At 44.3% G+C, this 24,756-nt stretch overlaps 1 protein-coding gene across 2 annotated transcripts in view; it reads right to left on the bottom strand.

Annotated features, from left to right (window-relative positions):
- The window catches only part of TTYH2 (tweety family member 2), a 109,475-nt gene extending 95,608 nt beyond the window's left edge, over window positions 1–13,867 (bottom strand). For both annotated transcript variants that reach the window (XM_060252170.1, XM_060252171.1), the window contains exon 1: window positions 13,670–13,867. In XM_060252170.1, the coding sequence (XP_060108153.1) occupies window positions 13,670–13,801 (132 nt within the window). In that variant the 5' untranslated portion in view covers window positions 13,802–13,867. The remainder of the gene's footprint in view (window positions 1–13,669) is intronic.
- Window positions 13,868–24,756: the final 10,889 nt, after the last annotated feature.

Below are 24,756 nucleotides of genomic sequence, written 5' to 3'. Positions count from 1 at the left end.
TGTGAATGGTAGCTGCAGGCTCACTCACTGATCTCCTGTTAATAGAAAATCTGTCCCCTCTAAAACTATCGATGACAGAGGCTCTGAGCTACTCTCAGATGATAAGTGAAACATTCAGGCATTTCAGAATTACCAGTGGGTCGATACACTTTTCATTTAATTACAATGCAGCTGACTTAATCTGATGTGGTGGTTGGTGCTAGAAAACTCTCTAAAGTCTGCCATCAGAAGCATTTGCGAATTATGAAAGCTTCCTTCAGTCATAGGTATGTGGTTGCATCTGAGTTTCCAGGCATCCCAAATCATAAACTGCATGCTTTAGCAAACACTACAGACAAAGATACAGAAAGTGAATATGATGTAGTAGTCTGAGAGCCAGAGCACACCAAAAGAAACCTAGGTTCAAATTCACACTCTTCCATAAAGTTGCCTCAGTGATTTTAGACTAGTCTTCCTCTCTCAGCCTAGCCTACCTCTTTGGGTTCTTAAGAGAATAAAATAAGTGTGGGATTGGAGCCTAGGCGTGCCATCCTGAGCTCCCTGGAGGAAGGATGGGATAAATATCTATAATAAATGAAACAGAACTTCTATATGGCCACCTAAGGAAACCACCAATGTATTTCAAATATATTTGCTTTCAACAGGTAAGATGAAACAGAGTTCATGTCCCAGTAACAGCACATGAAAAGAGTCATGAAAAGTCTCAGGCAATTTTTAGGTGATCATGAAGATATGCTGATCTGCAAACTCTACGGTTTGGGGGATAAAAAATTTAAATGTACAGACATTTGTAAATTAAAACCAGCTCCTTCTTCACTACACTACAACTGTATTGAGTACATGAGCCAAGGGGAAAAAGCAACATTGCCAGGTTAAGTGAGAAAGCACTGCTACATTTGCAGAGGCTTTGTGCCTTGATCGCCAGGCATTTCAGTACATCTGCTGTACTGGAGTGCAACAGAAGCCAAGTTTTAATTTGGCAGTCCTTCATTATTTACTCTGGGAAAGACCTTCACGCAGGCTTCTTTTATTTTTGTTGTTGGTTTCTCAGATCAAATAATGCCATGTCTCACTGCCACGCACAGAGAAAGTGGGTGAAAGAGAGTGGGAGAGAGAGGCAGATCCAGATATTGATGCAAGGCATGATACTACTTGGAGCACCTTATATTCCTCTGAATTCAAGAAACAGCTAAAACTGTGTTTGTACATACACACAAATATATGATCCCACAAAGGCATCATGAAAACAACTCAGAGGAGACATTAGGACCCCCACTTTCAGCTTGCCAATTGCCTGCACTACCTAAAGCAGCAATTGGAAGCTGCATTGAATATACCAAGGGTATCCTATAAATGGTTTCTTGGGAGGCATATCAGTCGTATAGCTCCAGACAAATTTCAGCCCACACAGACATAAGTCATCCTGTAAGAAGCAGTGATTTACAGTGGGATGCAAGGTGTTATCACCCCCTCACAATGCTTACATGGGGCTCTCCCAAAGCCAGCTCATGCAGGTTTAAACTTTCCCTCTCCGAGTTGTCATCTCATTTGACCTCAGCCACAATAGATCTGAGCAGCCTGGCCCTTACTACCTAGAAGTCATATCCTATGACTGAGAAGCAGGAATTTTCCTCTAAAGAATTGACAAGGGCACCTCAATTTATTTAACCACACAACAAACTTCAAAGTAAATTTATTGTAAAATCAAGGAATGATTTATTGAGACTGAAGCAAGGGGAGTAAGTGGGGAAAAAGAGTAAAGAGACTAAGAAAGCCTAGGACAAAGAACCAGGGCCGGATCTAGGTGGGGGGGCAGAGGGGGTGTTTTGCCCCCGGCGCTGCCGGAGGGGGCACCAAATTGGGTGCCTCCCCCCCTGGAAGGGGGAAGAAAGAGCAGCTTCTTTTGCACTGCCACCCGGCCCGCTGGAATCCCTTCCCTTGCCTCACCCGCAGAAATATAGGAATGAAATACCGTAATCGCTCCCTCCTGGCTGTTTTTTTCTCTCCCCCGCCCCTTGCCACCCCACCCCCTTCCCATTGGTGCCTGGTCATACGCACCTCCCTGACCGATTGTGTGTGTTGAGGTGGGAGGGACGGAGGGAAGAATCTCAAAGGGCTATCTCCTCCCCCCTTCAAAAGTATTTTAATCCCCCCCCCAAAAAAACCCCTCCTCTGCTCTGCATGAAAAAGCCCTTTGACAATTGCAGTTCATTCCTGCAGCTCATCAAAGTAAAGCAGGTGAGAAAAAAATCCAGGCTGACCATTTGCTGCTACTGAAACAGAGAATAAAAAGAAGAATCGCTTTCTCTATTCCATCTCTGGGATTCTTCCGTAAACAAGACCCGCTCACTCTCTTCAAGACCCCCACCCCCTATCCCTCCAACCTTTCCAGACCTAGAGCCAACAAGCCCAAAGGGAAGATCATGGACATGCTGGTAGGGGAGTCTCAAAGAAGTCAGTGATTGACTTGCATTGGAGTAAGTTTTTAAGGGAAAAGGTAGAAGTCGGATCTACATGAATCTTCATGAATTCATATGATTTTTACATTGAAATGAAATCAAACAACTATTATTCTGTAGATCCTGTCTTAGACTATAAGCAGGACCACAAAAATCATACTTCCACAGATTCGTAGCGCCTCACCAGTGCAAAAACAGGTTCCATGGCAGCACCATAGACAAAAAACCGTGATTTTGAACCACGGATTCTCATGGATCCTCATGACTTTTGCTTTGGATTCCCCCAAGTTCACCATACAATCACATATCATGTCCATGGGCAGAGTTTGCACCACAGAAATCATGGATCCATGGCTTCGTGGCAGCATCATGGACCAAAAACTTAATTTTGAATCATGGATCCTCATGATCTTTGCTTTTGATCCCCCCAAGCTCACTATCCAATCACATATCCTGTCCAAGGGCAGAGTTTGCACCACAGAAATTGTGGATCCATGGCTTCATGACAGCACCATGGAACAAAAACTTGGTTTTGAACCGCAGATCCTCATGGATCCTCATGATTTTTGCTTTGGCCCACCCCAAGTTAACCATCCAATCACATATCATGTCCATGGGCAGAGGTTGCACCCCAGAAACCGTGGATCCATGATTTCTGTGGTACAAACAATGCCCATGGACATGATATATTGATGGTGAGCTTTGGCTTCGTGGCGGCAGCATGGACCAAAAACTTGGTTTTGAAACACGGATCCTCATGATTTTTGCTTTGGATCCGCCCAAGCTCACTATCCAATCACATATCATCTCCATGGGCAGAGTTTGCACCCCAGAAACATGATATAAGTATTGATGGTGAGCTTTGGGGGATCCAAAGCAAAAATCATGGGGATCCATGAGGATCCATGGTTGAAAACCAAGTTTTTGCTCTAGAGTGTTGCCAAGAAGCCATGGATCCATGATTTCTGTGGTGCAGACTCTGCCCATGGACATGATATGTGATTGTATGGTGAACTTGGGGGAATCCAAAGCAAAAATCATGAGGATCCATGAGGATCCGTGGTTCAAAACCAAGTTTTTGTTCCATGGTGCTGCCATGAAATCGTGCATCCATGTGGTGCAAACTCTGCCCATGGACATGATATAAGAACTGATGGTGAGCTTGGGGGGATCCAAAGCAAAAATCATGAGGATCCGGGGTTTGGAAACATGTTTTTCTACTGTTGTGGCACCACAGATTCGTGGAGGCATGATTTTTCTGGTGCTGCCTATAGTCTAAGACAGGATCTACAGCATGATGGTGGTTTCATTTCATTTCATCATAAAAATCATATGAATTCCTGGGGATCTGTGCTTTGGAACCCTGTTTTCGCACTGGGGAGGCGCCACAAATCCGTGGAGGCATGATTTTTGTGGTCCTGCCTATAGTCTAAGACAGGATCTACAGAATAATAGTTGTTTGATTTCATTTCAGTGTAAAAATCATATGAATTCATGAAGATCCATGTAGATCCGACTTTTACCCAGACCCAGTTTTTAGAGTATCCAGTTGCAAACACTTTGCATTTTCGCTTACTTGTCCCTTGCAATCCTTAGCTCTTCCCCCTTTCTCCCTCTTTGCCAAAATGCAAGGTGTAACCTCCTCGGTTGGGGCAGAGACTTTCCTTATGTTAGTCTGTACAGCACCCTATACAGGAACAAAATGATGAATATTATTACCAGTTCTCCCTTTTCAAGGTGAGAAGCTCTCTAAATTTTATACTGGCTTGTAAGAAAGTCCCACTGAATTTAATGAAACTAGAGGAAAGGGGACCTAAAATTGCAGCTGAGAGTCTGAACCTTTACTCAGAAGTAAGTTCCACATAGCTCAGCATTTACTATCAAGTATATATACTTGGGACTGTGGCCTTATTTGCTGCAGATCCCAAACAGTTTATGCACTTAAAGAAATGGAAACAGCTGTCAGATCCCTGGAAATAAATGCATGCCATATTGAGAAGGGAAAACCAACCTGGGTTTTTCTCTTACTGTTCAGGTGAAGATCCTGTGAATTTAGGGGGAGATATTTGCGACTTTCCTGCATTGTGCAGGGAGTTGGACTAGATGACTCTGGAGGTCCCTTCCAACTCTATGATTCTAGGTTCCTATCCTTTCACCACTGCTGCACAACTCTAGAAAAGGGAATTTAAACTTTAAACCCCTTCTCTGGTATGGCGCTGCATTGGGGTGCACAAAGTAAGTTTTGGCTAGTGCTCAAAACGCTCTAGGGCCAGCGTTGCTGAGGCTTCCCCTCCCTATACAAACACCCGATGGGGTGTTTAAATGGAGTGTGTGTGTCAGATTGCCCACGAGTCCCTTCATTTTTTGAGTGGGAACGCCATTTTTTTTGGTTTTGCCCTCCCTCAATAATATGTAGATCTGGCCCTGCAAGGAACACAAGCTGAGCGGCAGGAACGCTGTCAACAGAGACCCCTTCCTTCTCTAAAAACCTTCTTCCCTCGGTCCCTCTAGACTTCCTATAGCAGCGGTCTTTAGCATACATGATGAGGCAGTACAGAAATCACTTAAATAAGTAAATATGGGTCATGTGAGTTACAAAGTCTTGGTTCTCACATCTGCCTCCACACACCCTGCAGGACTAAGGGGAGGGATGAAATCGATAGATTGCATTGCTATAATCTTATTATATTTTAATGATCTACTGCAACAGTGCACAAAGACCTAGCTTTCATTTTTAATAAACAGTATGTAATCTCTAGCTGTTTATGTTGCTGCATGTTTCCCTTTATAACTCTGCAATAGGAGGGGCTAGAAACTTTTTACAAATGAAACCAGGGAGCTAATACATTGTTGCAATAGATTGTTACAATGCTTACATGAAGTAGTGATTCTCAATTTTGTTCCAGTGGAGAAAAAGAAATGGTTGCTGCAGGGGGACTAATGCAAGGAAAGTGCAGGAAGAACTGCTGTGTGGATGCTCCTCTGTAGTTGCAGCATCAATGAGACAGACAGAAAATTATCTCTGTATGGAAGCAACTTGTGATATCACAGGGCATCACACACGGATACCATCTTTCCTAGAAAGCTCTTCTTGGATTAAACATCTAGATAAAACCAAAGCTTTTGAAAAAGCTGCACAGGTGTTGTTAAAGGTAGCCACAACCCCCCCCCCCTGTCCCAAGTAGAGATATCCAATAAGTCTCACTCATGCTGGGAATAAAAATTAAATTCCTTGGTGCCTATATTAAATTTTTAAGAGCACACATGACCAGGAACTTGGTGAAAGTTTTAACCCAGACCACACCATTTCTAGATATCTTATGTTTTGGTTGAATTTCTCAGATTATAGTATTGGAATAGATTTATTCTCTCCACCTACCTAAATAAGGGGGGGGGGCAGATTCAGACTTGCAAGGTTAATGAGGAGGCTGGCTATAATCTCAACATTCCAAAACAAACTGATTTTTCCTGCTTTACTTCTGCCAGTTTCTCACATTTCAACAGTCATTGGGGAGATCGTATAAAATAAAGAAAAATCCACAGGAGAAGAGGAAGTGTTTGTGTTGTTGTTCTTTTCCTGACTCACACACAAAGACCACCATGGGAACTGTAATCAATTCGGCCCCAATGTCTTGCAGTCGTATCTTGGAACCAAATTTCACATTAAGCCACACAGCTGGTGCTCAACTGTCCTAAAACAAGAGGTTTGCAACATTCTGATGAGTTACTTATGCATATTTGATTCTATTTCCTTTGAGGCCCAAAGAAGCCAACTTTAATAGGCAGAATTTGCCACAAAACCCACATCCGTTAACTTTAGCTAGTAAATTACGACCGACAACTTGTCCCCAGTGCTGGTGCATGTTCTGAAGCTGCAGCACCACAGTTGTGTCCACCGCAGCCTAGCACTCAATACACCAGGGCTCAGACTGAAGGAGCCTCTGTGTGAGTGTCCATGAGCGGGGTGGAGGTGGGGGTGGAGAGGGGCCAAGTTCCCTCTTTGGCCGCAGACCCTGTCTCCGCACTGAATACCATTCAGGAGGATTCTAACCTTCAAAGCAGCTTTTGAGGGATCATGACAGGTTGTGATCAGTATACACCACCCCAAAGTCTCAATGCACAACAGGGCACTGTATACAACCTCTTCGGATCAATCCAATTCCACAGAATAAAAGGATAGCAAGGAAACTGTGTGAAACTCCTTACTTTGGTCAATTCAATTCAGCAGCCATATTATTAGAAAGGTGAATTGAATACCCACGGTCTACTCCCTACAGGTCAAGATTAAAACACTCCTGTGATTCCTTTTCCAAACTGAAGCTCTGTTCAATTCCATTAGTTCGTCTGCTCGGCACACCACCAGCAATTGGCTGCAATTATGTCTCTGTAAGTGCTGTATCCCACTACTTTGACTCTTCCCCTTCCAGATTTGTCGATACCATTACCCGCTTTTGCTGTCTGCAGTGCTAGCTCTTGGCATATCAGAGATGCGCATGTCTCAGCCACATGGGGAACTACTCAAAGCCCTGGATTCAATTAGCCCTATTTGGACTCAGCAATGCATGCCTGCCAGCATAATTTGAAAGCTTTCACCCACAAACAAACATCCAGTGGACACAGGATTCTGAAATGGGCAAACAGAGGTGGCATGGATAGAATTATACAATGGAACTCGTTATGATAGCACCATGGTCAAAGACAGCTACTATCACGTAGCAGGTGACAAATGCAGCGTACGAAGTACAAGCAGGATATGATCTGCTAAATGTGATTTTAAATCTGGGCTGTCAATAGCCACAGGAAAAATCGTCTTGGGGAGGGGGCAGGTCATAACCAGTTTCTACAAGGCTTTTCCTAATGCTGATTGGAAAACTGATTCACTGGGCTGTGGAAAGAGGCTGCTTCTTAACATTTTGTACTTGAGAGCCTGTATCTGTAAAAAGGTGCGTACATGAGCAGATGTTTTAATGTTTAAAATGCACATGGACATAAGTGGGGAAAGACTGAGAATTTGTTTATGATTGTAGATCTGTTAAAAGGGAAAAGTGACATTTCCTATCTTTCAGAGTATGAATGAATCCCTGTTAGCTAGGAATCAGTAAGTGACCCTGCACTAGCCATCATGTACGAAGCAGCCTGGATAAGCATATGCAGAACAGGAAACAAGTGAATTTCAAGGCAAGCCATATGAGGAAAGGTTTCATAAAATGCAGCAGAAAGAACAGAGATCCCAGAACTGCCAGCAATTGCTGCTACGTAATTGCAAATCCAGTTCTAAAGGCAGAGAGCACATTGCATTGCCTGCTGGCTGAATTTTAGATGAGATCATTTCAGTAACATTTTAAAAAATCTCATCAATATAGATTATTAGGTGTTCAGTATGTAAAAAACTACACACATCCAAAGTTCTGCCCTTTTAAGGTTTTATATGCAAATCTGACCATCCTGATTGGCTGAGGCTCGGTGGGACTGTGGGGTATCAGCCTTTGGCCCATCAAACTATCAGTCAAGAGCACTTGTGTGCCATTGGTTAAGTCTGCTCCTCTCTCTCCACCCCGCCCCAAGTGGCTGTTGCTAGTCAGCAAAGCTGATTCTGTCAGTAAAAGGCAAACAACCTTAGTTTCTAGCAGTTACTATGGGAACACACTACTGGTCCATCACACATCGGTCACTGTCTCTGGCCTCCCATTGGCTGACTCCCCTGCCCCCACCTACAGCAGGCCCAGGAGTGTTGAACAAACTGCCAAAAGCAGTCTTACCTCAGAGACAGCCACATCTCCAACTTTTCTCTGTGTCCTCTCTGTCAACTGGCCTCAGAGAGGGCTTCAGAGCTACTGTGGCCTCACGAAAGGCCTCCCAGCACATGCAGCCTTTAAAGGCCACAGAAATACCCAAGGAGGCCAGGCCCTGCTGGGAGTGTTTCCTTAGAGCCCATGGCTACCCCCTGGGAAGTGCTAGTTAGAGGCAGTTGCTAGCCAACGCCGACTGCTTTTGTCAGAAAAGGAAAAGGCCTCTGGGGAATATAATGCCATACAGTCCACCCTCCAAATCAGTTATTTTCTCCTGGATGGGGAGAGAGATCTGTTGTCTGGAGTCTAGATGGCAGAGATCAGCTCTCTTGAGGTGTTGTGGGGGGGAGTGAATGCCTTCACTTGGGTGGGTGGGAAGACAGCAAGGGTAGGGGGCACCCACCCAGAGGCCTTTAGTGATACCTTTTCAGGTTGTTGGGAAATCCCTGGAGATTTTGTGGTGGAGTTTCAGGAGGGCATACCAGTTAGGGTTTCAGAGTGGGTTCTGCCAGACCTAGGTTCTTGCTGTGGCAGCTGACTGGGTGATTTTGGACCAGTCACAGACTTTCAGTCTACCCTGTGAAACAGGGTTGTGGTTCAGGTCAAAGGGGGAGAGAGGAGAATGATGTAAGCTGCTTTGGTTACCCTCCCACTGTGGAGAAATCCTGTCTTTTTCCCAAGTAGAGGCTACAGGGAGGGGGAAGGCAATGGAAAGCTGAAGTCAGAGGCGAAGATAAAGGGAAGGAGATAAAGTTGCCAAATCCAGATTAGGAAATTTCTGGAGATTTAAGGGGTGGGGCCTGGAGAGGGTGGGGTTTGATGAGGGATGGGACCTCAGACAGGTACAATGTCTTTATGTTCTTATTTAGCCACAATGTGTGTGTATATATAAAAAATTTTGCCACTGTGTGACACAGAGTGTTGGACTGGATGGGCCGTTGGCCTGATCCAACATGGCTTCTCTTATGTTCTTAATGTCATTTTCTCCTGGGGAACCACTGTTGCCAATCTCCAGGTGAGGGCTGAAGATCACTCAGAATTGCAGCTGCCCTCCAGATGACAGACATCAGCTCTTCTTGAGGTGGTGGGGGTTAATGCCTTCATTTAGATGGATAGGGGGCACTCGCTCAGAGCCTCCTTCTAGAGCCTGTTGTATTTTTCTTCGCAACAGACCTTACTCTTAGTTTAATTCATAAATCTGTTAACTTCATATTGTTATAACTTGAATACATATCTGAAACTGGACTTAAATCCCAAGCGATATATGTATTGAGAGAGCAGTATTACAACAGGTACTACTAACATTTTTAAACTGGGAAAAACTGGGGGAGGGGGGGTGTCGGACACGGAAAGGCAGTTTTCACCACAGCTGCCTAGATAAATTTTATCTTTTAACTATCTTCACTGGTTAAAAGGATGCTATTTACTAATCATACTGAGATAAAGGGCAGGAAGCTTTAGGCTCTATAAACCTCCTGTTCAAGCAGGAAGAAGGAGAATGGAAAACCGGGTGTAAGGATTCCAAGATCCAGCCTCTGCAGATGTAACTATATCAACCTGGGCTAGTGTGTTTCAACTGAGAACATCTGTGGAAAGTGCCAACATGTGTGTGATAGTGCCAGCAAGTTGCAGCTGACTTATGACTTTAGAGTTTTCAAGGCAAGAGACGTTCAGAGATCGTCTGCTATTGCCTGCCTCTTTATAGCAACCCTGGACTTCTTTGTTGGTCCCCAACTGGAGAGCCAGTTTGGTGTAGTGGTTAAGTGTGCGGACTCTTATCTGGGAGAACCGGGTTTGATTCCCCACTCCTGCACTTGCACCTGCTGGCATGGCCTTGGGTCAGCCATCGCTCTCGCAGGAGTTGTCCTTGAAAGGGCAGCTGCTGTGAGAGCCCTCTCCAGCCCCACCCACCTCACAGGGTGTCTGTTGTGGGGGGAGGAGGTAAAGGAGATTGTGAGCCGCTCTGAGACTCTTCGGAGTGGAGGGCGGGATATAAATCCAATCTCTTCATCTACCTCACAGGGTGTCTGTTGTGGGGGAGGAAGGTAAAGGAGATTGTGAGCCGCTCTGAGACTCTTCGGAGTGGAGGGCGGGATATAAATCCAATATCTTCATCTACCTCACAGGGTGTCTGTTGTGGGGGAGGAAGGGAAAGGAGATTGTGAGCCGCTCTGAGACTCTTCGGAGTGGAGGGCGGGATATAAATCCAATATCTTCATCTACCTCACAGGGTGTCTGTTGTGGGGGAGGAAGGGAAAGGAGATTGTGAGCCGCTCTGAGACTCTTCGGAGTGGAGGGCGGGATATAAATCCAATATCTTCATCTACCCCTCACAGGGTGTCTGTTGTGGGGGAGGAAGGGAAAGGAGATTGTGAGCCGCTCTGAGACTCTTCGGAGTGGAGGGCAGGATATAAATCCAATATCTTCTTCTTCTTCTTCAATATAAATACTAACCAGAACTGACCCTGTTTATGAGATTGGGATAGCCTGGACCATTCAGGCTCATCAATTACAGGGCACTAAATTACTGAAACAAAATTAAGGAGACTTATCACCTACAGCTGTTGTGAATGGGTCTATATGGCATACTTAGGAGCACTCATAGAAATGTATCCCTCTTTTCATGGTCTTTCAACTCCACATCACATTTTTGCTTCATGTGGTCTACCTGGTTTGCTGACTGTAAATACATGTTATACCTATGATGAAGCAGGCTCTATCTAACACATGGAAGTACACACCGCTATAAATCCATTCTTAAGACTTTCCCCCCACAACAATGCAGCTGCAGCTCCAGAGTGCTTTTGCAAACATGACACTGGCTGGTTTTGACATCTTCCTGTTCATTTTGAAGAATGGCTAAAGCTGCATACCCCTTGGTGCATCCAGACAGAAAAATGACACCGCAATGAGCAAGCCTTGGCCAACATTCAAGTACTATATGAGATCCAAGGCCCTCCTCTGGGCTCCTGCCATGAGAAAAAAGAGAACAGCATATTTCATATGGAGCCAGAAAGCGGAACATCTGGAGGATGGTTAAGATACTGGGCAGTATCTTTTGGTCATCTACTATATGTCCCACTTTAAAATAATGCATCATACACTTTGTGTGTGAAGCGGATGAATCCAGTGCAAGAACTGACATATACATGAGCAGTTGTGACCAATAAACAAGGATACCCAAACATGCCTTGAGGCAGGAACCAGAGAATGAACTCTTGTGCTCTGTCCACTGTCTAGTCCTTATGACCAGAATAGCTTTCCTGCATAGTAATGTACCAGTTTTTCAACTGGAGGAGGATTATCTGGGAACAGGTCAGGCCTAATAGGTTAACCCCCCTCCCAGCAATACCACCCAGGAATTCTTCACTTAGCATATTTCCCCTGAGTTTCTAGCCTTGTAAAGGACCTGTGCATTTTGTGTGGTGCTAAAGAGATATTTGATCAACTACTGGCTTAATTGAAGGCATCCATGTTTGCTTCATAGAAGGTCGAAGGTGGAACCCAATACCAGCTCCGTTCAATTGCTTGGCATCCAACACAGGAAGTAGGATGTGGCATTGAGGACAAGTCCTGAAACATTTCTTTCGCCCTCACCCCCTGCCCAACATCCAGACTACAGAACAGTTCAAAAGCCTGCACACCCTTTTGTGTTAAGTTGGAGGGTCCTAAAGAAAGGGTATTATACAACTCTTGTTTTTGGACTATTTGATTATTTGAGTTAAAATTCTAAAAAAAATTGATACTGAGATGTGTAACGGTTACTTCAGCTGCAACTGTTTACTTTGCCCAACGTATACCTGAGTCTGCCTGATCCCATGGCTAAAAGCCAATCTGTGTAGCCTCTACAGTTTAGAGAGGCAAAGTGCTTTACAAACTTTCAGAAATCATTAAAGTCCCATTTAAGTAATCAAGAGTCCTGCAGTTGTTACAGAGGTTGTCAACTCTGGATCACTGCCAGTTACAGAGGAAAGAGCCTCTGAGTGCCCAATAAAACACACCAAACAGTAACCAATCATGCCAAGGAAGCCCCAAAACAAGGCACCTACTAAGGAGGTCAAGTTCTTAGTATCACATGAATATTCTGGCTCACAAAATCATACACCTCTTAGCAACATATGCAGCCATCTCAAGAAATCCACAAATCCAAAAAGCACCAAGTGTCTGCTGCTAAGGCTGTTCTGATTTTATAAAACCTCTTTCGGCAAGCTTGTTAGATCCCCTTGTGCTCTCTTTTCCACCTCCTGAATTAGCACACAGCTCCCTGAATAAAAATTCCAGCTTCTAATAGAAAGAGGACAATAAAACATTTTGCTTTAGTTAACGACTTGGCCTTTACACTGCCTTTGATACCATGCAGAGAGGCAGCTTTCTGCAACAGAATACAAACACCAAATACAGAAGAATAACAAAACACTGCCACAGTCTTTATAAAAGCAAAACGGTTTCTAGGAACCAAAGATGACACAGTCCCAAAATAGAGATTTCAAAATTCAGAAGCAAACTTCATCTAAATGGCCAGGGTATACTTAAAGCAAGCCACTAATTAATAGAGGTCAATGGGAGCATTATTTATAAGGTTCACACTGGACTACAGAAAGGATCTGAAGACGGACTGGGGATTTCAGCTAAGGGAAAACCGGGCAAAGGTTTTTCACCACATCATGCACCCCCAGATAAAACGATGGTTTGAGACAATGGTTGAAAGAGGGACTCCAGTCTGAGGAAGCCCAATGGAAAATGTCCCACTCACATGTACAATTACAGATCAAATCGCATCAAATCACAGCCTTTGGAAACCCACCTTGTTATTTCAAAACCTCAGCATAAATGGCCCCTCGATAGCAAGCGCGGACCATTCAGGAACTTGAATCTTTTTCTACGGTGGCCATAACTGGGGAAGCTTGATGTATCCCTTGATCTGCCGGGGAAAGGGCAAGCGGGACCAGAGGCCCTGCTGGAGGCCTCCATTCTGGCCAGCAGGCTGCTTTATTGGGGGGGGGGGGGGGTGTTGTCCTGAAGGGCAGTGTTTTGATTTATGTGGGCAGACAGAGGTGCTGTACCAGCGCAGGGAGAAACAGCTCACGAGAACGCACCGTGAGGATTTCAGCCGCCGAGAAAAGCCATTTGGGGAACAAAGAGGGCAGCGAGTTCCCAGCAACGGCAGAAAGGGCATGCCGGGGGAAGGGGGGGGGGTCTCCTCGGTGGGCAAGTCTGCGATAGGCGGCCCAGACCCCCCCCCCCTCCCGAAGGGCAAAGCCACGCGGGATCTCCCCCAGAGTCAGCCCACCCTTCCCGCAAGCTCCGGCGACTGGAAGGGGCGAGGATGATGCAAGGCGCTGTAGGCAAGATCAGCCCCGGCTGGAATCAGGGGCAGCAGCTGTGACAAGGGAAACGTGGCTCGGGCGAGCGAAACTGCACCTGCTGGTAGTCGGAGTCCTTCGGCCGGAAGGCGCTGGACACGGGATGCAGGCTCAGGCTCAAGTGGGGGAGCCCGTGCAGCCAGGACGCCCACCAAGGCGCCAGGTAATCGGCCCGCGCCGCCGGCAACATCGCTCCCTGGTCTTCTCCCCGCAGCCGCAGTTGCCGGCGCCCGAACCAGCTCTGCCCCGCCGCCGCCTCCCCCAGCGCTCTCGCCAAGCCCCGCCCCGGCCCGGCCCTTCTGCTCGCGGAGCCGCCGGGGGAGGAGAGGAAGGGCTCGGAGAGCGCCGCCAAGCCTGCCAGCCCGTGCAGCGGTGCCCCCTGCAGGATGCACGAGCGGTGTGCTGATTCTTCCGAATGGGCTTGCTGTATAGCTTCCCACCTGTCCCCACCCGTTATAGCATCTGGGGCATTCGGTCTAAGTCTTGGTATGTTTGTAACTGCCTGTCACCAGCAGTGCTCAGGTACAAGTAGTCACCGCCCAGGGCTTTTTTTTTTTGTAGAAAAAGACCCGCAGGAGTTCATTTACATATTAGACCACACCCCTTGATATCACCGTTGTTCCACACAGGGCTTTTTGGGTAGAAAAAGCCTAGCAAGAACTCATTTGCATATTAGGCCACACCCCTGATGCTAAGCCAGCCGGAACTGCGTTCCTGTGCGTTCCTGCTTTTAAAAAAGCCCTGGTCACAGCACTAGCAGCCACTCCAGGGTCTCTGACTTTCTCCCTTAGGTGGCCCTTAACACATGAAGCCTAGTGCCGCTGAATGAGACCATCGATGAAGGTCAGTATTGTTAACTAACTGGCATTGGCTGTCTACGATATCTATGATAAAGGCATTTCACTTCACCGGGCATATAAGTATGTTGGAAGCAGAGTTAAGCATAAGAGATGCTGGATCAGACCCGTGGTCCATATAATTCACCACTGTTTAACACAGTGGTCAGCCAGCTGCTCTGATGGGCCTACAAACCAGGGCATAGAGGTCACAGCCTTCCCCTGCTCTTGCCTATATAGGGTTGCCAAGTCTGAGTTAAGAAATTCCTCGAGATTTGGATATGAAGTCTGGGGAGAACAGGGTTTAGGGCAGGGGAGGGATCTCAGCAGGCTATAATGCCATGGAGCCCATCATCCAAAACAGCCATTTTCTCCAGGGGAACTGATCTCTGTAGTCTGGAGCAGCGGCATCACTAGGGCGGGGCCAAGGGGGCCATCGGCCCTCCCCCAGAGCATTCTCATTGGCCCCAGGCACTGACCCATGACCCCCCCCCCAACAGGAAGGGGCTGGCCCTGGGACTAGAACGCTGCTGCTGTGTGTGGGCTGGCCGGGATTCTGAAACCGGGGCCGCGCTGCCGCCGGCTCAGCTAAAAGCGTGTGGGTGAGTGGGGGAAACTTAAATGCTGCAAAACTGGTATATTGGATTACGGGGGCTGGTCATGTGACCAGAGGGTGGATGAGGGAGGGGCCATGTGAAGTGGGCGGGGTTGTGTGCAGAGGGGGTGACGCAGCCCTCCAAAAGGGGTGATGCCCAATGGGGGGGGTGACTTGAATCAGTTACACCCCAGGGTGCAACCCACCCTAGTGACGCCTCTGGTCTGGAGAGCAGTTGAAGGAGATCTCCAGGCCACCCCTGAAGGCTGGAAACCCTATTAGGGCTTTACTGTCTCTGGATCTGAAGATTCCCTTTGGTCATCATGGCTAATGGAAACTGATGGACCTATCCTAATTCATGCCATTGAAAGGTACTGGATCATTTTATCTAGAGATGTCAAGAGGTCAACCTGGGACCTTCTGCATGTAAAGGAGTTGCTGTGCCACTGGAACCTGCTCTGGGGAAATGCAGACATTGCTACCTTTGTTATTTCCTTCAACCTCTGCCCCAGTCTTTAGTTTAACCCTCATTTCCAACTGCATCCCAAGCTTTAAGAACCAGTAACAGAACCTACCCACATTAATCTCTTGCTACCCCACACCTTTCAGTTTCCCCTTGTTCCCCACCTCATATTGTCTATTTTAGACAGGATCCACACATCAGTGGATATTGCACTACCATAACCATTCACTTTCCTGTCCACACAGGAAAATCCAGGACAGGAATTATTTGGATAACACAATATCCAACAACATGCTGCTTCTGCTCCTTGAGACCTACAGTATCTGCTTTTGGTGATTCAGCTGTCTTCTCCCATTGTTTCATGTTCCCTTCTCCTGTACTAGCGCTCATTGCTGTGCCATCTTTAAAAGAAATAATACAGAGGGTACAGCACCATGGCTGTCCCCTGCGACAAGGTTATCCCATCTCACAAATTTAATATAACATGTGGACCTCTACTTATGCTCAAGACAGAAATTGAAAAACTGTTGAAAGTCCCAGTGGAAAACTATAGCAGCAACACAAAGCTCTGGTGGGTTTTGTCAGTGAGTCAGTTTGAGAAAGAAGGTAGGTCAAGACTTCAACCTTTGCCTCCTAAATGGTCTGCTATCATATCAGGATACCACAAATCCTGGTTCTCTACATACCCTTCTTGTTTCTGTTAGTAAGAGGAAGATGAGGCAGATTTGGCCCAGCGATCTCCATTTGTTAATCTTTAATTTAATCCTATGCTTGACCCGCACCATGGTAGGCTTGCCAGTCCCCAGCAGGGATCCCTGGTTTTTCAGGTTCCTCACTGCCCTAAATGCCACCATGTGCCTTCAAACCTTGGCAAGTTTAAAAGAGGCTTGCAACTGTTTGTGTTTCTGAATGTGTGTTTGCCTTTACATCTCAGCAGGAAAGCTGCAGGGGGGAGGGATGAACAGAGAGAGCCATGTTGCTCTCAGTCCCTCTGTTTGTTTGGAGGAAAACTCCACCCCCTAAGTAGTTTTCCTATTAGTCTGAAGAAGTTGGCTGAAATACAGCCGATGGTTATATTCAGAAACGTGAGCAAATAGTCCCAGTGAGATCACAAAAATGTGTGCTTGCTGAGTTTATTTTGGCTGCTGTGTGAATGTGTATTTTGGCTGCTGTGTGAATGTGTATTCACTTTCATTTAGTGGAAGTGTAGTTGCTGGGGATGAGGAAGTGAAGACTGTATTCAGGGGAACTGCACGGCTGTATTTGTATTTATTTTAGGGAATGGGAAAGTCTCCTGGCTCGACCCCCAAAGTCACCCAGCTCCACCCCCAAAGTTTCTAGATATTTTCTGAGTTGGACCTGACAACCCTAACCATGGGTCTTATCACTGAATTGCTGATTACCTCTGAACGGTGTTCCCTCTAAGCTGAGTTAGTGTGAGCTAGCTCACAATTTCTTCGCCTCCAGCTCACACATTTTTGTCTTAGCTCAGGAAGGATGACCCCAGAGCCAAATGAATTTATGCAGTAGCTCATAACTTTAATGCCAGTAGCTCACAAAGTAGAATTTTTGCTCACAAGACTTTACAGCTTAAAGGGAACATTGCCTCTAAAGTATATTCACAAAGAGAAGGCATATAGTTTTATTACATGAGCCCAATAAGGGCCTTCTTAAAGAAATGGATATGAACATCTGCTTAGCCACAGGATTTCATCACTTATACTCTTTTCCTTTTATCAGCCCAATCCAGACCTATCTTGTACACTGTGTTATTTGAATTGCATCATAATTGGCAATATTTTTTGGGAATTTCATGTGTACTGATGGGGTATACCTAGGTTTTCTGAATGAGAAAAATAGCAGCTCCTGGGGGCCACTGAGTTTAAAAAGATAGCACAGGACCATAGTCGGGGGGGGGGGGGGAGGAGAAAATTATGTCCCTTCTCCCTGTGCATCATGGTTGTGATCCAAATTGAGCCCATCTTTACTTGGGAATTGAGTTCTCAGAACAGAATTCCAGGTGCACATCTGATTGAACAGACCTAGGGAACACCCAGGGAGAAACATGTGTTGCTAGGCTTAGATTAGATACTGTGAAAGTACAAAGTCCTGCTCTTTAGTCTTGTGCTGAGGGAATAGTAACTGGGTTAGGAGCTGTTAGGAATTGCAAAGGAACCTTCAAGGAGCACTGTCTTCAAAAGAACAGACTTCAAAAGAGCAGTGTCCACCTTTATCCTTACAGCTAAGATATCACAGAAGCCACAATAAAGTAACTGGTGGTGGCTGAAATATGAGGTGCTTAGCAGGAATTGCACTGCCTTCATTTCCACATAGTATGTGAAAGCATCCTTTGAAAGTTTATTCTTGTAAAAAAAAAAAATAGCTTCCAGAAGAAAGCTTTATAACCTTATTTCAGGACAGTCTTTAAAGAAGCCCCAGTGAGTCATACCCATTCTGCCTGTTAATCCTGCTACCTGAAGGAGAAGGGGTGTAAAGGGTCCAACCGTATATGGCCAAGCTGCTACTGTGGCTCTTGCCTGCTGCCCACTCATGAGACAGCCACACACTAGCCTTGCTGGGTAGGAGGGAGCCAGGAGCATTCTAGGTTTAAAAATAGCCAATACTTCATCAGTGAGAAGCAATAGCTTGGAAAGGATGATGCTATCAATACCCGGAACCCTTGCACAATTTATCACAGATCTGGCATTTTCTGCTGAAAATCAGAATACAGGCAGTTCACAAATGTCTGCCTGAGCAGCGTAGGTGGGTGAGAGAATTAGAAAATGGCGTTAAACCCAGTTTCTGTGATGAAGCAATACTCCTCATCCTGCTGCCTCCAAGGTCCACTAATCCAGTGGTCCCCAACCTTTATGGCACCAGAGACCGGTTTTGTGGAAAACAATTTTTCCAAGGACAGGGCGGGGGGGGGGGGCAATAGTTTCAGGATGATACAGTTGTGCACTTTATTAGTTTGGTGCAGTGGTTAAGTGTGTGGATTTTTATCTGGGAGAACTGGGTTTGATTCCCACTCCTCCACATGGGGTGAGGCCTGGAGATCTCCTGGAATCACAGCACAAAGTTCCAAGCTGCAGACTCAGTTTTCTCTGCAGGGTAATGGAAGTTTGGTGTGAGTGAGAGCTCAGAGCCTGGTTCCCTTGGGATCTCATCTTTCTTTAGACTTCCATTCTAGATCTCTAGCAATCTGTCCTGCCTGGATATGGCAACCCCATTCAGGAAATAAAACTAACTGCAGAGAATGTGGCCTTGCCCAAAAGATCAGGTCTCTGTTAGTCCAAAAGAACTTAGGTTCAGCCCTTTTAAAATGCAGCCAGGATGCAAATTAAACAAATACAATTTATTGCCATGATTGAGAGATTCAGATAATTGTACCTTTATTTTCACTTTTAAAATGCCAGAAACAAATACCTCTAAGAAAGAGAGATTAAACTAGTTTTGTTAAATATTTACTGCTTCAGTTCTATAAATTTCAGGCTCAAGGAAAGGCCTCTGAGCATGTACAGAGAGTGCCTAAGATCAGCCCAAATTGGAGCCTGGCCTAGAGAAGTTAAAGATTGCAAATTTGCAGTCCTCCTGCCCTTCCCTCATTCAGGAAAGAATGCTAATCCTCTCCTCCTTACTCAATCTGAAATCTTTAACAGAACCAGAAAAGGCAAAAGAAATATAATTTTTTTTTAGAATGCGGTGCCCTGAGACATTAAGAAGAAAATTTTCTCCTCAAGTCTCTCCTCTTAAAGCACAAGCAACCAGGTGTCTTTAGAGAAAGAGACCCGTCTTCTTTTATAAATCAGATCCATAACTAGGTAGGGAAGAAGAAATTTGGTCATTTGAAAATATTAACTATGTGACTAAATTGATGGAAAACTCCAGGTATCACCTTTTTCACATGCAAATAAGGAAACACCCAGAGCTTGAATTTTCTCCTCTCATAATCAGAAAGAAAACCTTGTCTCTAATACAAAATTAATCCAGTCTCCTTAAGAGAAGTAAATTGCCAACGTCTTTGGAAAGAGTCAAAGTTTTCTCTTTTGCAAAGAACTTTTGTCCTAGCATCTTTCAGTGGATTTTGGCTAGGGAAACTTCTGCAGACCCTCTTTAGCTGTTTTAGGAAAGAAAAGACACTTAGCCAAATTTAGTCTTAATTGTAGAAATAAGAAGTGTAAAATCTGAGCCACCACCAGGCAGATATCACATCACCTTCCCCATCTTGTGTTTAAAAGTTGCATAACCTGAAAAAAACAACTGTATCCTGGAAAATTTATCAAGATCAGATAAGAGAATACTGGGATTAACTGCCCAGCAAGGTTTATTATCTTCTCTTTCTATCTTTTGTTAAACCAATTTTCTCTCTCCCAGCCTTGGAGAGATCTTTTATATATATGCCCCACGGTATCTAAGGGGGGGAGGCGCAATTGAGATATTTTTCTGAATTCTCATCTTCTCCTGATTTTGGGTGTAAAGATGCAAATTCAAACTTTTGAAATTCTGCAAGAATGTCTCCACAAACAAAATGAGTAGTTCTAGAAGACCACTCCCAGTCAGGAAGATGCCTGGAGGGAAGATGTGCATATGTTGAAAGAAGCAAGCCAGTTTGAAAGCTCCTTGGCTTGCACAAAACACTACTTTGTTTTGCAAGGGTGCCAGTCTCCAGGTGGAACCTGGAGATCACTCCCAAAAATATAATGTAATGCCCAGAACATAAAGTCCAGTGCCTCTGGGAGAGAAAGTGTCCGAGAAAATGGACTGCATGCCTTAATCCAAATATTCAGAAATCTTCAACCTGGAGCTGGCATCCCAAAGTTCCACTTACAGCTAATCCTTCTCTGCTAGAGAAAAGGCCCTGCCTATAAACTGCCCTGAGGTTAAGAGTTCTCCTAGATTAGAAGCTTTTCCTCTGATAATTTATTTTTTTTGCTTTACCTTTTGAGTCTGAAAATATCTTTCTAGTGGCTGTTATCAAGTTTCCCCTGTATTTAGATTTTGTAGCTTTAATTTTAAGGAAAATACTTTTAAGATATTCAGCTTATGATCTCCTTTGTTTTAAAGAAATGGTGCACCTAATAGAAGATCTTTTGTTACGTTTTTTTTAATCTGAGACAATGGGTTAAAAGTTTATATTTGCAATTTTGGGTTTACATGGAACATCTTTTTCTGCTAAAGCAATACAGTATCAAACCTTTTGGAAATTTTATTTCTCTTGTGATTTTTGTTAAGTACATCTCATATCAGGAGCATGTGGTCTTCAAGTGTTACATTTAACATAGTTTTCTATCTTATTGAACTGCTTCCCAATTTTTCATTCATTTAAATCTGAAAATTCCTTTTGTTGTTGGTACTGAATTTTTATTTTCTGAAAAGAACAGTGTTTTAAAATTCTACCTCACAAATTTTGGTTCCTATAAGACCTCTTTTCATTTGAAGTTATAGCATGTGTTATAGAAGAACATCTGTACCCTTCCCTGGGTAAAACTATCGTCTCACTGTGCATCTTCTCTCTTAAGTCTTGAGAAACTAATACTTTGTTTTACCAGTGACCCAGTTATTCTCAGTGTTGTGTTTCCCATAAAAATACCTTTTCTAGATTTGTTGGTAATTCACTAGGCAGAATTCCTGAAAACTCTTGGTCTTCATTAGAAACCTGGACTTTAATAATGTTTTGCATTCCTCAAATGTATATCTTTATTTGCTCTCTTAATGTCATTTATAGTTATGTTCCATCTATGAACTGTGCATATCAATCTTCCTATTTAGCTATTTGGTGAACCTCTTACCTGTGGAAAGAGGCATCTACATGCTTATCTATCTTATTTTATGCCTCCATCTATAGTATCTTGTTAGAGCTTGACCTTTTCTGAGAGTTTTGTTTAGAAAATCCTTTCTATGTTTCATGTTCTTACCATGGTAGGACTCCAATTCTGCTTGATTTTGTGTTTCAGTCCAGTCCTGGCCAGGTTTGCTACTAGATAACACATTTCCATTTGCTTGTTTTAAGTTTCTTCTTCTCCATTATTTCAACCTTCTTCATCAAGGTGCATGTTTTAGCACCCTGCTTTATGCATCAGTTGTGAATTATATCTTTGCACTGCCCCACACATCTCCTTGGCTGTGCAAGCTCCTTACTAGGTTCTCTCCTAAGTTCATATATATTGCATGCTTATTATACATAGATTTAAGAATTGTTTTTTGTGTTTGTCAAGGTGTATTAACCAGAATTTGCTTTCCAGGTTTGTTTTGATATATATGCAGGAAACCTGGACCTGCAAATCAAGTTTAGTGCATGGTCATCACTATATAGTAGTTTTTAAGAATTGCTGGTATGTCTGCTAAGAATTGTTTGTTTAAAGATCAACTCTTATCTGCTTTTAGGATTTTGTTGTTAAAGTTTGTTGAAACCCACTCTCACACCTATGTGAGACCCACAGAACAAATTTTGGATGAGCTGGCACAGAGAAAAATGGGGTTCAGTGGGATGATTTCCATTGGTTTAAATTCTCTCATCCAGTTCTCTAACCATTTTGGTCTGATCCCTCGCATACATGTATGTTAAAGCTGGCATTGTTCTATTGAGGCCTCAGTTTTGCTTTGTTTGTTTTTGAAGTTTTTATTTTTGACAATTTCATATATTCCAAAGCTATAGCAAAACCCTTTTTTCCCTTTTTGTGACCATTTTCATAATCTAGGGGTAACCCCAACTCTGCTAATCTCTTCATGGAGCTCCAATCTTGTGCACCATTTCATGGTTTTTTTTAAAATTCATATCTGTTGCAACAAAGTAAAAAGCCTCTCATGAACCTCTAGGTGCACGCTTTCTATATGGATGTGCAGTAGCCTGAATCATGAGAAGTGATGCATAGGTTTATATTGTGGATTTGTGTTCTGCATAATGTATGGGGTATGAAATCTGCCCTTTAACATTGGAAAGGAGGAGGAAGTATCCAGTCCAAAGGAAGTGTGGTAATGTGTGCAACCCTATCTCAACAGGTTTGGACTCAAGTTATGGCAATCTGTGGACAGCCAAGGAAAACTTTAAAGACAAAAAGCACCTACTATTGTTGTTTTGTTTGTTTGTTTCTCCAAGTATGTTTTCCAGGTTCTTCCCTATCTACCCAGAGGTCCTGAAATTTGCCTGGCCGTGCCTCATTGATGTTGGAAGGAAGACTTCCCCCAGAACCCCATCCAAACTGAGTTGTGGAGAAAACTCATTTCCAGGGAAATTCCTCTGCCTAGCAAAAGGCTAGTTGCCCCAGCTGATCACAACAGCAGCCCCACTGCCCCTTCCAAGTTGTGTTTCCAGAAAAAGAATTCCTTTTGGCTGCAATAAAAACGGATTTCCCTGTGAAAAGATTGTCATGCATACAGCACACAAACCCTCCATGAACTCAAAAAAGAAGACCTTTTGTTAGATTAAGGGGGGAGGGGAACAAGGAATTAATCAGGAAATGGTTTTTCTATTGTAAATAATGTGGCCAAATGAGGACTGCCCGCAACTGGCAATGTTTCCAAGTATGTCTGAATGTGTGTATCTTAACCACCCAGGTTACAACAAGGTGTTTGCCATAAAGGCACATGAGTCGATCCAGTTTATAGCATGTCACATGCATATGTCCCTTATTATTGCTTATGCGTTTTAGAAATTGAGATGAGTTCTTGTATTCTTGCATCATAGCTAGTAATGATTTATTGATAAAGAAATAAGTTCCCTAGGATCCTTCCAAGATTTATGTTCACAAATTTAGACTGGACATATGTAATTATTCAATGCATATACCATGAATGGATTTCCCTGTTCAAGTGATTATCTCAAAAATGAAATGTATATCTAGCCTCCTCTTTCCTCTACCTCCTCCTCAAGATCGTCCCAAATTTCAGTGATAGTCTTCAGTACCAAGACACATAGTCCCCTTTTTCCCGATTGGATTGCTTTTTTAAAATTTTAACTCATGTATAGTCTATTTTTTGTAGTTGACATTCCTAAGCCCTTCCCATGTGTCCTAACTGGTTGTTTGAAGTCTGATCAGCAGCGCATCATGAAATGTGGCACACACCCTCCAAGTATTAGGCAGTGCCAAAGCGGGGAATTGATACCAGAGTGCTGCCAAATAAAGAGGGTAGCTTTAAAAGACATGGGGGGCCCTCTCAAGCTAGCCTGTGTGCCCAGAAAGGCCCCATGATGGAGACCAGGAAAACTCCATATTGGAAGGCTGGGCTGCATAGCCAAGGCATGCCTCAAAGTGACCTTCCCCCCCACCACACACATCTTCTCTAGATGGAAAAATACTGGGATGTGCCAGTGTGAATGGATAATCCCATCACTGTCTCTCCCCCTCCCGTGACCCATCTTTACCCCATCTCTGTCAATATACTATTTCATTACCCCATTGTAGTCTTTCCTGGGAATGTCAAAACCAAATTGTCACCTAGCTGCCCTTCCTGAGTGGTCATACAGTATTAATTTGTTTGAGGATGGTCAGTCTCCTTCAGACTAAATAAGTTTTCAGAAGACTGAAAGGGGGGAAATGAAGGGGATCCCCTGAATAATTAATACCCCCAATACTAGTAATTGCTATATTGAATAAGAACATGCTTTGTCTTAATGATGTCTGCTGTAATTTTCCATTAAAGAGCTGACCACAGCATAGTGCGTGTGTGTCTGAAGCTGGCTAACTAAGATAAGAGAAACAGCCTCCTAAAGGTGACTTGCTGTGATAGATAAGTAAGGAAACTTAGTCATGGAATTTTACCAGGGGGAACTTAGTGGAGGCGGGACCCTTTGAAATCAGATAAGCTTGTGTGCCTGCCTGCTTGTTTTGGTGTGAATAAAACTGTCTGTATGCAGAATGATTGTAACTCAGTCATTTTGGGGGACCATGCCCGACTGGGTCCTACTTTTTGGTACCAGAAAGTAAACCTCGCTTCAAACCAGTAAGTCTGTGCAGACCTCATTATTTCTTTGCTTCACTAACTTATAACCTAAATAGGGTATGTGTATAAATTGCTTCACAACATTTGATGCCCCATGGCGCAGAGTGGTAAAGCTGTAGTACTGCAGTCAGAGCCTTCTGCTCACGACCTGAGTTTGATCCCAGCGGAAGCTGGTTCAGGTAGTCAGCTCAGGTTGACTCAGCCTTCCACCCTTCCAAGGTCAGTAAAAAGACTACCCAGCTTGCTGGGGAGGAAGTGTAGATGACTGGGGAAGGCAATGGCAAATCACCCCGTAAAAAGTCTGCCGTGAA

Source organism: Heteronotia binoei, chromosome 13 (assembly GCF_032191835.1).
Source record: "Heteronotia binoei isolate CCM8104 ecotype False Entrance Well chromosome 13, APGP_CSIRO_Hbin_v1, whole genome shotgun sequence".
Lineage (NCBI taxonomy): Eukaryota > Metazoa > Chordata > Lepidosauria > Squamata > Gekkonidae > Heteronotia > Heteronotia binoei.
This window is presented reverse-complemented; position numbering and strand designations above follow the sequence as displayed.